Here is a 15,930-nt window from a genome sequence, read left to right as displayed (position 1 = left end):
AGAATGAGATTATATCACAAAATCTCAATCTATAATACAATTGCATATAGCTTCATAACAATCCTGCATATTGTTGAATAATCATAAAATGAAATATTGCAATATGAAGTAGAAATGAAATATGTATCTTTAACAGAACAGAAGTAAATATACTTATTTGTCTACTAATGTATCACTGCACCTCACCTCTCCACAGTCTGCTGAATGTTCACATACTGTAAAGAAATGCTTTTCATGGCTTTATTTAGACGAAGCAACAATCCTGCAATATAAATTCTGTCAGATGTTTAGTCCAATCACCAGTTTAATGACTGCTAAATGTGGGTGAAATATTGAAGAAATATATTGAGGAGATTTGGAGCTTAGTCACACTAAACATAATAACCCAGTGCTGAATCAGGAATAGCAGGTTTCAGTCAATAAGGAGCCCTGCAGGCAGAGAGCACATCAATATCAGAGTTTACTCTGCAAAACATGGCTGACATGGGTTTATCAGAATGCACAAATACAGAGCGGATCAATGCATATGGTAACAGGGGTAAACAGATGAGAATCTCTGACTTGATCTCAAAGCAATATGGTTATAAAAACGTTTGTTAGGTCAGATAATTTACAATAACACTTTTCTGTATTAAATCTATTTTGGTTATGATCTGTGACTAAAAATATTTAATTTCTAATTTACAATGCACAATGGCTTCATTAATTAAAAACGGCAACTCAGGGTTGATGTGCCTTTGAATAAAACTGAAAATTCAAGTTTTTCTTTTGTAACTGCCTTTCCCAGAACGCAGGTTAATAACAATTGATGAAATGTGCTTTTATAAAATCATGAAATATGCATTAAAGCTCCTAAAATTATCATAATAGCCATAGCATGTCAGTAAGGTCTGATCTGTAAACACAAATGGCCAAAGTATTATTCATACCTTTTAATTACAAATTGGATGTGGATTTTATTTCTTTAGCAAATGGAGCGAGTCGAGTGATAATACCCAGTTAATCTGGTTTTATTTGATCTAGAAATCAGGGTACTGCTTTCTAATGAGGCACAATTTAGTAAGGGTTTATAAGAAGTAATTAATGGTTAATAAATCCTTTACTAATCCTTTATAAGCCATTAATAAGAACAACTTTCAGGTTGCTTTCAGGTTGAAAATCCTCCTCCAGACTGACACTTTTCTTGTCTGATTTCTTGTGTAAATAAAAACCAGATTATCTGAGCATTAGCTGACACAAAGCTGATACACAAGTGTGGATCACCTCCAGGTATTCCACCACGCCAGCATTTACCATCTGTGTCAACCATTTAGTTGGATTAGGAATGCTTTTGTATTTTTTTGTCAGTCTTTTCCTGTCAGTTGTATTTGTGTGTAGCAAACTAATGACACACCCTGATTGCACAATTGTCAACAAGTCTGACAAGAAGAGAGTCTCTTTGCAAAATTAGCACATTTAATCTGGTCTTAATCCAACTGTACCATAATAGTTTGGATTTAAAGCATATTAATACTGAAAGTTGCAGTTTGGCAAGTGCTTGTGTCTATGTTCTTAATGCCTTTGAGGTGCTGTTTTTGCAAAAAAATGACTTTAATGAAACCTTTTTTCTAATTGCTTTTCATTCAAATTGGAAATTATTCACCTGAAGTCTGCCATCATTTCTTGCACTCATGCTGTAGTCAAAACAGAAGTCTGTATTTAAGGTGTCTCTGGTTGCATAAATCAAAAAAAATCAGGTACATATAATCAATGAATCTCCTCTACACTTAATTAAAAATGTTTATTAAATTTGTTTATTGGACACCTCATTGGGCAGCTGCCAGAGATAAGAAACTTGTATAAAGAATGATTTGTATGATGAATACACAGAGCTTGAAGCTGGTGGTCAGTTACTGCACAGCAGCTCTAGTTCAGCAAAACCCAAGTTGGTATGATTTTTATCAAATATGAAACCTAAAATTTTCCCAAGGCTGCTGAAATGTAACCCGTAGTTACACTTAAACATCAATCATCAAGTTAGCCAGTAGCATACATGCTGGATCTTTGATAATGGCAGTAATTAGGATTATTATCTATTATTATTTAGATCATTTATTAGGCAGTGAAATCAGAATGGTATACCCAATATTACCTAATATTATAAAATAGTTTTTCTCAAATTGGATTATAAGAAACCTTGAAGAAAATTAATTTTTCACAAACTTTTTATGCTCCTGCTTGAATCTATCACCTGGATCTCAACTTCAAGTCTCCCTGAAAAACTGAGAGATGTGTTTTCCTTACTGTTACTGTGATGTCTGAGCTTCACCGTGCAGAATACGTGTGGAGTTTGAAACTGGAAGGCTGTTTTTATTTATTTATTTATTTATTTTTTTACAGTCATCTGCTGAAGGAGGGAAAGATTCTCTGTGCTCACCTTTAAGTGGTGTACCTTCACGCAGGGTTTTGTGACATCGCAGCTAGTTTGGAGGAAATCGTGTTCCAGTCTAACTAACACAAGTGTGATGTGGAAACCTTCTTTTTGTAAAAAAATAAATAAATAAAAAAATAAAATAAAAAGCCAGACCAGACTCAAATGATTACTCCAACTATAGTATTTGGTTTAAAACATGTCTGGAGTGAATCTCTAAATTGAGGTCCCAACCATTTCCAATCAGCATTATAAAGGACAACAAACTGGTGTTGACATTAAACATCATCATCTGAAGTTTTGTTACAGGTGCAATATAAGTAAGTACAGCTCACATTTGGGTCTGGGTTTGGATAGGTTAGAGCAGCTTTGTGTGTATTTGTTATGTATTTTATGTGTTTTTGTGGATTGCCGGAATGTCAAAAGGTTAAATCATCAGTTACCAGGGTACTGACATACAGCATACAGGAAGCACACCTATGAATCCACATATAAGCACCTATTAATCTGTTCCTTGTTGAAGGTGTTGAGGGCGGCCAGTACTCCTCGTTCCAGCAGGAGGAGCTCCCGTTAGTGTTGAAGGGTTGGTGTTGTTGACTCGCATGTTCTCATCTAATGTTGATGTGGACTCTTGTGTTGTTGTTGTTGTTGTTGTTGTTGTTGTTGTATCTGGAAGGTTATACAATGTTCTGGCGATCCTTGCTAGTACATATACTCCAAGTTGGGGTGACAGAAATATTTTCTCATAGTTTTCCTCTCGATTGCCCAATTTAAATCCACTCCATGACGGGAATTGGGGAATTGTTCTTGTGTTTGTCCCAGTCTGAAAACAAGGCCACATGGATAGCTGACAGTGAAGAAGCAGAGAGCAGGCCTTATTTCTTTCCTTTGTACACATTTTATTGGCTACACTAAGGTGTCAGAGTAGCTACTCAGTGAGGTTTTCTCAGCCTTTTGTTTAACCTGTCAAAACAGATATATTTAAAATGGAAGGTACTTTGCAAATTAACGGGGCTTTACCTGCCACATTCAGAGTTACTGGTTGGTTTCTTATTGAAAAACAAGCAGTCATTTGCATATAGAATACAGTGTTAGCCATCAGTTATATATAAAGTACTTTAAAGTTTTAATGCATAAAGTGATAGTTATTTGACGCGGGGTTGTGTGAGGTACTTACCTGTAGGCTAGTAAGTGTATTACCTGCAGTAGATTCGGACCAGTGCACACCTACACTTAGCTCTGTCTGACTCAAACAGCTGATCTGTGGAGTAATACAGTGCAGTTCCAAAGGAAAGGGCTGTTTGGCAGCTAGATAAAGCGGTGAAAGTATTCCAAATAATGTGTAAACTTGAAATGATTTTTGTTTTTTTTTCTGTGCGTATTTTTTTAAAGTTGCTAAAACACGTTTTTCTGCTGACCCCGCCCACAGGAGCACATCACCCGGCCTGTGCTTCTCTAAACCGGCAGCATGCTGATTCCAATCTACTGGAGGTAATACACTGACTATAGATAAGTACCTCACACAACCCCACGTCAAATAGCTTGAACTATCACTTCAAGACTTCAGTGTTGGGGTGACCTGATGGCTGAATGGATAGGATACATGCTGCATGGGCTGAAATGCCCTGAGCAGCGAGTCCCTGGTCCGACTCTTGTTCAGCAGGACCAAGTGATGCATGTCATTCACCTGCTCTCTCCCTTCACTTCCTGTCTGTCTCCACTGTCACTATCTAATAAAAAACAAACTAACTTAAAAAAAAGATTTCAGTCTTGGACAAACTCTCCTTGAGCAGCTACTTAGTCAAGAGAAGCAAGAGGTGTATCGGTTTATAGTGCAGTCCTGTTTTTCTGGTTTTCCTGCAGCGGCTTCACAATAAAAGCCACATGGAAATGTGAAGCAGCAAGGTGTTCGGTTTCCTTTCTCAGAGACTTAATACAGCTCAAGGCGAGTGAACAGGAAACAGTTAGGCTGTTATCATCAGATAAAATTTCACTGAATTATGTGCATGCCTTATTTTCCTGTAAATGTCTCGTGTGCAGAGAGGTAGGCTGAATACATCAGAGGAATAGCGGGCTCTGCCACTAACAATGATAACCACTATATAGAGAAATAATGTAAAATATATTGAAAGGCTAACACAGAAAAAATACCAAACATAAGCAGTATCAGAAATTCGGTTTGATTTTGTGACATCTTAAGGATTATAATTTTAATGACAGGGATCATATTATACTTGATGATCTAATTCTGTGTTTCATCTGTGTGTTACTGGTTTGATCAGCCTGTTGGATTCAAAGTGAAACTTACATCTTTGCATGTCTTGGTAGAAAATCAAAAGCAAACATGTTTCTCTCATTAATTATGCTGAAGACGAAATGCCTCAAATCCAGCCTATTTCACTCACTAATTGGGGGACATTTTCCTCCTTGTTGCCACTCGTACCATCAGTAACAGCTGGAGTCCTCTCAAAAACACTTTCCCCTCTCCACCATACATGTGTCTGTGTGTTGACTGGGTGCTATGTCTCTGCTTTGTCTCAGTGGATTTATTACTGCCTAGTCAGCAGGCAGGGCACAATAATTTGTGCCGTTGGGAATGGAGCAGATGTATGAAAGAATCACGCTCCCTAGATCCGATCTCTCTGTGAGGATTTCTGTCCTGCTCAGTGGAGGTGGACGGGCTTTAGCAGCTCCTCCTGACAGGGTTGTGTTCTCCTGACATTGATCCGCCAGCTGTCCGTTCCTTTGATTAATCTCTTGGTTTGGAGCTCTTCATTCATTGCACTTTCATCCCCTCTCGCATTTCCCCCCCATTACTGCACAGTCTCAAAGGTTCTGCATAAATTGAAAGGAATCTAACTGATATACTGTAGACTCTGCGTCATCAGATGCTCACTTTTTCCCTGCAGTAACAGAAGAGATATTTTGGGATTACTGGGCTTGCAAGACAAAGCATTTGTACAAATCATAGAATGAAGCTAATTTGAGTCAAGCACACTGACACAGAAAGAATTTGTACTCTTGTTAAATAAAAAAAAAAAAAAAAGAAACATTTAAGTTCAGTGAAAATCACCACTGGAGAGTCACTGGGTCAGTACACAGGCAGCGGAACATAAGATTTTAACAAGCTTATTGCAGAAGTCATGCTCACCAGAGGATTTGTTAGGAATGCTGACTTCGTAACATCTAACCTCGAGGAACTGCTGTGTGTATGAGTTGGGGAGAACTGTTTGGCTTAAGGAGCTGTCTTAGAAGATTTCTCTCTTCATACCGTGCATTTGACACCTTCCTTTTGTTTCTCTTGTGTTTATCAGGCTTCACCTCACGTACCGCCATAACCTCTCCCTCGCTTCTCATGCAGCGTTTGTGTTCAAGCCTTTAGAAATTTGGGAACTACTTAACCATCACACAAAAACTGCTTCCATGTTTTCGTGACAACTGTCTCCGAGGATAGACGTGTCAGCAGCGTGAGAATGCAGTGGAATTAAATGTCAGAAGTTATCACATTTTGCTGATGAGTGTGATCTCTCTTTGGTGACCACATCAACACCCCATCAACAGAGAAATGTAATTGTGTTAGCAAAGCAGTGTGTTTAACCTCAAGGCGCTCTGAGGGGATGATGTACCCAAAAGATGCCAAAATACTAAATAACTTTGTGCTGTTAAAAAAATAAAATCCTCATTTCTCCCTGTAAATGTTTTGTGAAGGGTAATTTTCTCAGTGTAATCTGTAAGGTGTATTATTTTGACATGTCTTAGCCACTTCGGGGATGTCATGCAGAGGGCTCTTTACAGTTGTGTTTGGCTTTTTTAAAAAATTTTTTTTAAGAAATAGTCAGTTTAAATTATATATATATACCTCATATATATCAGAATATTTCAAAAATGATATTTCATCACTGCTTTATTTTTTAGAGGCCTTCCTTGAAATGCAGTGTAATGAGTTTCGCTGCTAAAGGAAGACTTATAAATATATTTACTTTCTTCCAACTACTTTCCTTAAGTCCTTCAACTTGAACAACACTACAGGTGGTACGACCCATAGGAGTGTCTCCTGAAATAGTACCCCTACGACGTCAGGTGTACCGGACCTCGGTTGTCATGGTTACAATAATAAACACACAGAATGTACCGACAGCGGCATACCATAACTATTTGGTTAGGTTTAAGAAAAGATCATGATTTGGGTTAAAAGTACTTCCTCAACATTAGATGATCTTTGTTGTCATGGTTACAATATAAACTGCTGAATTCACATGGGAATCGAACACCTCACTCCTGTATCATATTCCTGTGTTTTTCTGACCCATCCATCCACCACAACCTCATCTTTTCCGTTTGCTCCTGTCATAATTAGTACGACCACTAGATGTCGCCTAACAACAAAATGTAACATTGGGTCATAAGAACCTGCTGCACAAACCACCTTTTGTCGTTACAGTACCTAGCTTGTTTCTTACAGGAGGACAGTCTTGAACATTGATGCCATAAATATAAAGGTACAGCATACTGTTAGCTTAGATTAGCATAAAGCCTGGAAACAAGTGGAAAGCAGCTAGCCTGGCTCCCTCCAAAGAAAGTTACAGCTCCCGGCCAAGAAATAGATCAGCACATAACTCCCTGTAAAAGGTTAAATTGTCATTTTTACATTTTGATTCTGGCATGAATTAAACAAATGAGATATAACATGTTAATTCGTGAGCAACCTTTAGACGTTTTCTCCAGCTGTTTGCCTGTTTCCAGTGCTTATGCTAAGCTAAGCTAACCTGGTGTTAGCATGGGAACTATCCGTCTAACTCTCTTCCAAAGTGTATTTTCCAAAATATCAAACTATTCTTTTCAACTTTTTACTTCAACTACAACTTATAGTCATGTGCACTCTCACATTATGAAACACTCAGGACTTCTATTCATGTCTCCTCTTTAATGAGAGCTATTAGCTTGGCTCTGCCTTTTATCTTGTAGTCATTTAATTTAATTCTAAAAAGAGTTGTAACCTCACCACAAAAAAAAATGTGATTAGAAAAATATTGTCACAAATATTACCAGCATTGCTCAGAATAGTTAAGGACTCATGATTTGCCTCTGCAGAGCATCTGCTATGGAGATATTTTTATAATTAGGTGTCACTAGACCATCAGGCTCATGAAAGAAGCTCTACTATATATAATGAAGTAATGCAATGTAAGCCCTATAGCTGAAGTATGGCAGAAGGAACGGGGCGCTCCGACTTTTCCTTCAGTCGTCTGTAATACTTCTAATATCTGACCTCTGCGTTCCTCCAGGTCCAACTGTTTTGAAGTCTTCGCCTTGGATGGAGTCAGCACCAATATTCTTCAATTTTGCACTGCAGCAGAAAGCACAGACTGGCTCCAAGCAATATCTACAAATATCAATGACTTGACACAGGAGAACGTAAGTCCATCTCTAGACATTCAAGGCTTTGGTTGGATCTTCCTGCGAGTCTTTATTGAAACTGAAGTGGAAAAGAAAACCAGTGATTGTCGGCTGTTTGTGATCATGTTAAATATGTGAAGCCTTGAGTGAACTCGTATGACATGTAAGCATGTTTCTTGGCATAACATCATCAAGTGCAATAGATTTTTGTCAGATATTCAAGGTTTTAATTTTTACTTAGTCATATCATCTAATGAAATGAATGCAGCTAATTTAACAGATATAAATGGGCAGAATATTACTTTAAGGAGTCTCAACATTTCAGCTTTTATTATCCACTGAGTAGAGAAAACATTGCAACATGTAATGAATTTTGATGAGTTTTGCCCACTTTTGTTATGTTTCTCCACTCGCACACAGACTACAGTGCAGCATGGTTTTAATGGACCGTTCCTGACGAGCACTCATTGAATCATAGTGGCACCTCTCCCTCTCTAACAAAAAAAGAGGCTCTCCCATAGCTAATTAATGACTGCTAAGTAGTCATTCGGCATGTGCACTTGTCTCTCTCTCATTTCCTCCTATTTCACTTTGATTATCACACTGATGATGCGATGCATTTTTGGTTAAGGATGAAGACGTACTGTATACCCGTGCTTGTGGATTGCGCAGCTGCACTTTAAAAAAAAAAAAAGTGATTAATTCATGCCTGCATCACCTAATTACGGACGTGGGGTGTGTGATTGCTAAATGGCCAATCAGGATGTAATTGTGTGCTTGCTTTGGAGAGAGCGGAACTTTTGTTTTAATGACCTACAACCTTTAAATAGACTCCGACACCCTTGGGGTCCCTCATGTGTTTTTCATGTGGATGTGTCATCTGGCTCGGGCGGGCGAGGATTATTTGATGTTGTTTGTTTGATGTTCTTTTAGAGGCGCTAAAACAGAAAGAATTGGGCAGCTTGTTAGAGTCTAATAATAATATAGGGATTTCAGGTGACAGTGTACCTTCTGTTTGTAACTGGGGTGAGACAAACAAGAGCAACTACCATGCTGAGTGTGATATGCTGACACACCAGGGGTGCATTCAACATGAAAATGTTTGGCACTGGTTAGCAGCATTTTTCTGGCTGAGTGATAATGTTTCCTTCAAAAGAAAAGTGCATTTTGAAACAGCATTTGAGATATGTTCCTCAGTGGGTGTGTCATACCCCTATTTTAGGCCTTTATATATACTTTTGATGGAACAAGATTGGTTAAATTACCAACAAGGCTCCCATTAGAGAAGATAAAATGTATTATTGAGAATTTTAACTGTATATTTCTTTTTAGATTACGTTTAATGGTCCTGTATCGTAAAGCACTGTACAACATCCTCCACACTGTTGATTTCTGCTTCATCGCTAGCTAGCACATCCTGATGGCTGAACTGTCTAGAGCACATTACATTTTTATGAGTGACATCTTGGCTTGAATCTGACAGGACATTGCAAGCCATCTCCCAAGCTTTTTTTTTTTTGGCTTGCTCTGAATTTAAAGCCTTTAAATTTATATACATACAGTGTCATCTATTATATATTACATGTATATAATATTAAGCTCTACATTATAAGTGAGGGAACGTAATGGCAGTTACTGTGTGGATAAATTCAACGATGCCGTTTGTTGCACTTTATCATTAACATCAGTGGTCTCAGTTGTGAAATCTTATCTGAGAAATCTGAGAAAACAATTAAATGATGAGCCAAACTACCATTATGTGATAATAAATTTCACAGCTTTTTGTAGTCATATATGTCACTGATTGTTGTTTTGCTTTTATTTTTCTCTTAGATAAAGATCATCAACAAATACTGCGCGTCAGATGATCAGGTATGCCGACACAGGCCTGATGCATCATACCAGCCCAGCACATCTTTTTGGAACCAGACTGATTATTGTCACAAACAGTCACATCACATCACCGCTGACAGTTATAACTGATGCAGTGATAGTAGAGCTGCAAACATGAAACAGTGTGTGCTTCTTTACTCTAAGAGTAAGGAGAGGATATGGTTGGTATATAGATGGAGCACTCATCTAGGTCAGTATTATATCCCTAAGAAAGTGGTTCAGCTCTTGATGACCTGTCCTGACCTGGATAGATGTTTGTCAAGTGAAGATGTTGAGGTCTTCAGTAGACGCTAGCTGGTACAATATCATGGTCTTACACATTGATGCCTTCCATTTGTCTCCCCAGATGTCTAGTTAGTGGAGATCCCTGCTCAGGCAAACCCTTCTCTGCAGGAAATGTTTGCCCTCTGCATACAAGTGCAGCTCTTGTAGCAGCTCTGAATCTATGGGGCAGAGTGCCAAATAAATACAATTATTCAAGCCAGTAAACACGTCTTCATCAGTGAAGCATCCACAGGCTTAATTGTGTCATACAGTTCATCACTTTAAGCAAAACAGCAAAATCACAAGTGAGATGGTATTTTCGGGAAGGAGTGAAGACGGGAAGATTCAGGGGGGAGTGAAGCACATGAAGCAGTAGTACATACAGTGCAGATATGCTGTTTAAAGAGGAGCAGAGAAACATCCCAAGTCAATTTGGTGTGGAGCAAAGGTAAATTGTTGCAGTGCAGCTGCAGACTGCAGTACTACTGTACAGAGGGGAGTCTTTTTAAATTTAAAAGCTGCATCACTGTAGTTCTTGTTTAATTCATTTGTTTTGACAGTGCAGATTGTGCTGTGTCCTATTGAGCAGAGAACAGATTTTTACTGTGTGTATTTTCCCCCCTTTTTTTTTTTTTTTTATCTAATCAAATGGTGAAATTGTCTACATGTCAATCCTCTACATCTGTGCAGATTGTTCACATGGGCTGGGCATGTGAAAGCTCCGAGGGCAGCACTGCAGGACGAACCGCAGCGTTCAAGTTCCTGGCACTGAGAGGACCATATTTTTATATCTTCAGAAGTCCCCCGGTAATCAGTCTTTTCCCGTCTTTCCTGTGTTGTTCACCTTTCACCTCAAAAGACACAGTGTGATTTAATTTTAAGCTCATTTGAAATGGTTTTGTCCAAAATCTGAAGCATATCACACCGGCCCACATGACTTACACTCAGGTACAAATAATTCATTAGTTCTCTTGATTTGGCTCAACGTAGAAATATGTTCTGGGCTTTTTTTTTTTTTTTATTATTATTTCATTTGTTTTTGAGTTTAAGAAACGTGATGATTTTCTGCTGCTGCTGACCTGCGATTGCCCCCCGCTGTGCTTTCCATTGTTTTCTGTTTTTGAAACCAGTTGGCAGCATCTGCAAAATACTGTATGCTTCAGTTATAATTGAATAAGAGAAGACAGGCGTGCAGTAACTGCTGATGAATTTATATTTGTTGTTGCCATGGCTGTGTGTTAGGTGGCACTGAAACAAGCAATGTATTACTTACTGCAAAATGGTTATTTTCATTTTATTTGCATGTACGGCTGCTAATGCATTTGCAATCAAGTGGCATTTAGGACTTTGGGACTCCTAATATGCTTGAAATTCATTAATTAAACAGTAAAATTAACTGATCCAGTGTTTGATTAATTGAAAATCTTCCTGTTACCTGCTAATTCTTACCAAGTGTTATGCACACCTTCATTGAGTCAGAGATTGAAAGTGAAAAACTTTCTTAATGTAACATTATCTTCCATTTTAACTACAGTATAAAGCGCATTATGGAGTTAGAAATTTACAGCCACACTGTGGCCCAGGGAGAGCATGTCGTTCTCCAATCACAGTTGGCAGTTTGATCCCCAGCCCATGTGTTCAAGTGTCTTTGGGCAAGACACTGAACAACAAATTGCTCCAGAAGTTCAGGCCAGCACCTTGTATGGCAGCCGATGGTGTGTGCAGTGTGTGTGCCTGTGTCAAACAGCTCATCAGCATCAGCAGCTCATCAAGGTGGCCATAGTGACAGCTATTAATGCCCTTGATGATATTCTAGTCCTTATTAAATGGTTTCAACACATGTAAGATACATTTAGGTTTTGTTAAATGTATATATTCACTGCCCTCAAAATTTGTATTGTCCACTGGGAACGTAAAATGTCCCCGTCCTGACTGCCAGGAGAGGCGAACAGGATTTTTCCTTTTGTGCGCCGCTTGTTTGCGATATGACATAAGCTCTGTTCTCCCATTAGTATAAAAACCACCGTTGCCCAAAATGTGAATCTTTTAATCTTCTTCCTTCATTTGGCAAGAGTTTCAGCAGGTTAATCGCAGTTACTCTCTGGCCAAGGTGGGGTGGTATGCACATTTATGAGTTGCTCACTCTGTCTCGGCGTGTCGTCCGTACTGTTGGAGAGCTTTCATCACCCGTTAACTCTGTTTGACAACCTATTGTGGCTCACCTTCTCTTTTTAGGAGATTCCCAAGAAGACGCTGGCGTTTGTGTTTTTTCTCTTATAAATTTAACCGGCTGTGACAGGTTTTCAATCATGTTCTGAAGCTGCACAGTGAGGACAAACTTCAACCTGTGTTTGTAGACTTTGTGGCCTTTTTCTTAACACCCAAGTGTTTCCTGTCACACCTTGTGAGGTTGTGTAAACTGTAACATTTTGAGGACCTTTCACAAAGTGTCATTCAAGTAAATAATAATTCAACAATTTGCGAAATATACTTCAGAGAAGATTGATACCACTGATGTTTATATCGTTAATATGAAGCTACTGCGGTTAGCGTAGCTTTGCTTAGAATATCTATAGCATTAAGACTGGGAACAGGGGAAACTACTAGCTTAGCATAATAAAAGGAAGTCACCCAGGAGGACGCTGCACCCAGCCAAGATATGGTCCAGCACATGACCTCTAATGACCTGCCATTGTTATACTTCAATTTTTGTCTGTATTTTAAGCTAAGCTAACCAGCTGCTGTCTATAGCTTCATATTTACCATACAGACACGAGAGTGCTATCAATCTTTTTCTTTCACTCTCGGCATGAAAAGCAAATAAGCAAACTGCTGCCTTTTAATATGAGCCTCAGCCTTTCTTCATGAACAAAGCGACATAGAGCTAAGAGGGTCGGCTCGCTGTTTCTCAACCAGTTGCCTCTGGAGGATTCTGCCAGCCCTGCCCTTTGCCATGCCACTGACACTCTCATTTCATTTGGTGGAAATGAAGTGCTTCATCTGACCAGGATAATTCGGATGTTTCATTCAAGTCGCGTATCTATGCGTAATGTAGGTCACCGCGGATTACGTGCCTGCTGGAGACCAGTGCATTTAATCTGTGGTTCCATCTCCTCCAGTCTGCTACAGTCTCCGTCCAGCACGGCCCCCCGTAGAGGACCCCCTTTCTGTAGCATATTACACGGCTGTCTGTATGGCACATATTGGCAATTCCCTCTCTGCATCGATGTTGTGTGTAAGATTAGAGATGGTCACTCCAGCTGTTTGTTTCCATGGCAGGGACAAGAGTCTGGCCTTGTTTAATCTGAGACTCTCAAACTGGGCTTGTTGATACCATCAAACAGGCCTGTGTGGGGTTGGACTGTCTTTCGTTCTGCTCTGCATATCGCCACAGCAAAGAGAGAACTATCTCTGTGGGAGATTTTTTAACAGCATGGTGGGTGATGTCTGTATTTTCTCTAGGGATCTCAGTTGCCAGTGGTTCTGTTGCAAAAGTTTCCAAACTCTTGTTGCATTTAAAAGGTCATTTTGTTCGCAAAGATTGGTAATGTAACCACAGTGGCAAGTAATTTGCTTACACCCATTAACACGAGGGAATGCTCTTTAATGAACCATATATGGTCCAAAAGTTGTCTAAATGCTGCAGGAAATGTCACGGATGTTTCCTTTACACGGAACATGCCACAGGCAAAGAATGCAAGAGTTTTTCTAATGCACAGTCGAAGGTCTGTCTGAAGTTGAAGTGAACGAAAAAAAAAAGAATAATTTTCTTTTGTGGTGCTTTAACAAAAAAGAAAATAACTGTAGCCTGGGAGCAGGTGAGACCTGCAGTAAACCTTCCCTGAATGCAGAACAGTTTCAGAAATTAAAATCATTATTTTCCTTGATCAATTCGGTCCGACCAATCAAGTCGATGAGGTGTTAGTGAGAGACATCCTCATCCATGATTTTAACAGATTGCTTGAAACGTAATGGATGTATAGGGGAGTCATTAGAATTACTGGATGGAGCTGGTGGGTTGTGAAATGCCAGACCTGCCCTCTGGCTTTTGTTGAAATATTGCTGTAGCCAATAATCCTGAGGAAGAGGGTTTTAATATGGTATGTCCTGGATTGCATTAGGCTAGCATTAATACATGTGCTTTAGTGAAACACCCTGCAAAAACAAAATCTACTGAGAAGCCCCATGTTGGTCTCTGTCTTTGTGCGGGGCATGTAAAAATGTGCTCACTGCTCAGTGTAACATGTTGCTCACTTGTTTTCATAGCAATTCATTTGACCTAGGGATATTTGAAGCACTAATCTAATAGTTCCTTTACACCAGAGTAATGCTAGTGGTGTGAAAGAGTCAGGATGAGTAATGTGACCCCGATCTACAACCCTGCCCTTGTTTTTACTAAGGGTTACTATAGTAAACTGTGGTCACCCCTTAAAGACCCATATTACTTTATTCCACAAATACATAAAGCATACTGCTGATGATATTCTATATTTTTTTATTGTCAACAAATCTTATTAAAAGATCCAAAGCAATAATGCATTCATGAATATGTGTTTTAATTTTTAAAAAAGGCAGTTTTTTCCCGGAACTTCTGGGCACTGTAGTTTTTAGCCAACGTTACTTAAACAGAAGGATATAGCAGTGTTTGTTAGGGGGACTACTTTGAGCTGTGGATTAATACACATTTGGCACATTAGTGTGTATTGTGCAGCATCAGGACAATGTACAACCTGTGTGTTCATGCTAATGAATGAATGATTGTGTGATTCAGTGATGTGTTTTTGGGTTTATTTTGTTTGTTTTGTTTTTGGAAAGTTATATTTTATATTTTATAAGTTATATCATTGTCTTGGCATCATATGCTGTTAGGAGTAACTCATCGTACCTTTTGGTCTTTTCATGGGATTTGTGTAATGTAAGAGAAAATAAAGAGCATAATTGAATCTATGTTTGTTTTTATGACCCTACAAGATGTGGAGATAACATCAGGGCGGAAGTCTAGACATGAAAACCCTATCATGGTTTTGCTAATAAATAATATCACAGAATCTCTGTGTTGGCTAGCTCAGAGACAAAGAACTAAAACACTCTGGTTTTCTTATTACTGTCAAAACATGTTTGTTTTTAGATAGTGTTTGATGTTAATGTCAATGTGAACCCAACTGTAATCAGCCACTTCTGCATGTATGTGGTGTCATCACTTAATGAATGATAACAACTGGCTAAATCCAGCCAAATCACTCAAATCTAAGTTTATGGTGTTCAGATTTTTACTATAAAAATATTACTACAGAGTTAATATAGACTCTGGTCTTCTTGATTCATATGAAAGACTTTCAGTTGTTGCCGTTTGATTAAGCCACTACATGTGCAGCAGTATCTTTTCATATACACAAGCTACAGACAGAAAAAGCCGCCTCTGCAGCTCGTTTCATTGGCTTTTGTGAAAATGTGAAACATGTTCCCAGTTGTATTCTACAAGTATCGACTACAGCACTTCTATTAGAAGTTGAACCTTTTTGATCGTAGCAAAGTAAAGCAGCAATAATTTTGTCAGCAAAATTTTTAGTTAGCATTAAAAAGAACTTCAGCTCTCATGAAAATGTACCAGCATGGCAGCACATGGCAACATCTAATCTGTTATCCAAAAACAGGGAAGGGTTGGTACGAGCTCCAGCTGCTCGACTTGTTTTTTAATAATAAAAACATGAACGACGGCTCTGTTTTAATCAAATAAGCCATGACAGTGTAAAGTGAGCCATCATGCACGATCCCAGGACCTTGATACTGTAAATGTAATACAGCCCTCAGTAATTTGTTTATTTCTGCCTGTGTTTTTGCTGCTGTGACATCATCTTCTGTTCTGCTGGCTAAATCTGCAGGGGCCCGGGGCTAATAGCAGTGTTCGTTAAAGGCTGCTGACAGCGGAAGCTTTAAATAAACAATGATATTACATAGTTTTTAAT

The 15,930-nt window shown here is 38.8% G+C and overlaps 1 protein-coding gene across 2 annotated transcripts in view; it reads left to right on the top strand.

Moving 5' to 3' along the window:
• sntg2 (syntrophin, gamma 2) overlaps positions 1-15,930 on the top strand; it is an 86,663-nt gene that overhangs the window by 51,949 nt on the left and 18,784 nt on the right. For both annotated transcript variants that reach the window (XM_056394124.1, XM_056394123.1), the window contains exons 10-12: positions 7,696-7,825; positions 9,641-9,679; positions 10,655-10,771. In XM_056394124.1, coding sequence (XP_056250099.1) covers positions 7,696-7,825; positions 9,641-9,679; positions 10,655-10,771 — 286 coding nt within the window. The remainder of the gene's footprint in view (positions 1-7,695; positions 7,826-9,640; positions 9,680-10,654; positions 10,772-15,930) is intronic.

This window comes from Seriola aureovittata, chromosome 13, assembly GCF_021018895.1.
Source record: "Seriola aureovittata isolate HTS-2021-v1 ecotype China chromosome 13, ASM2101889v1, whole genome shotgun sequence".
NCBI classification, from domain to species: Eukaryota; Metazoa; Chordata; class Actinopteri; order Carangiformes; family Carangidae; genus Seriola; species Seriola aureovittata.
This window is presented reverse-complemented; position numbering and strand designations above follow the sequence as displayed.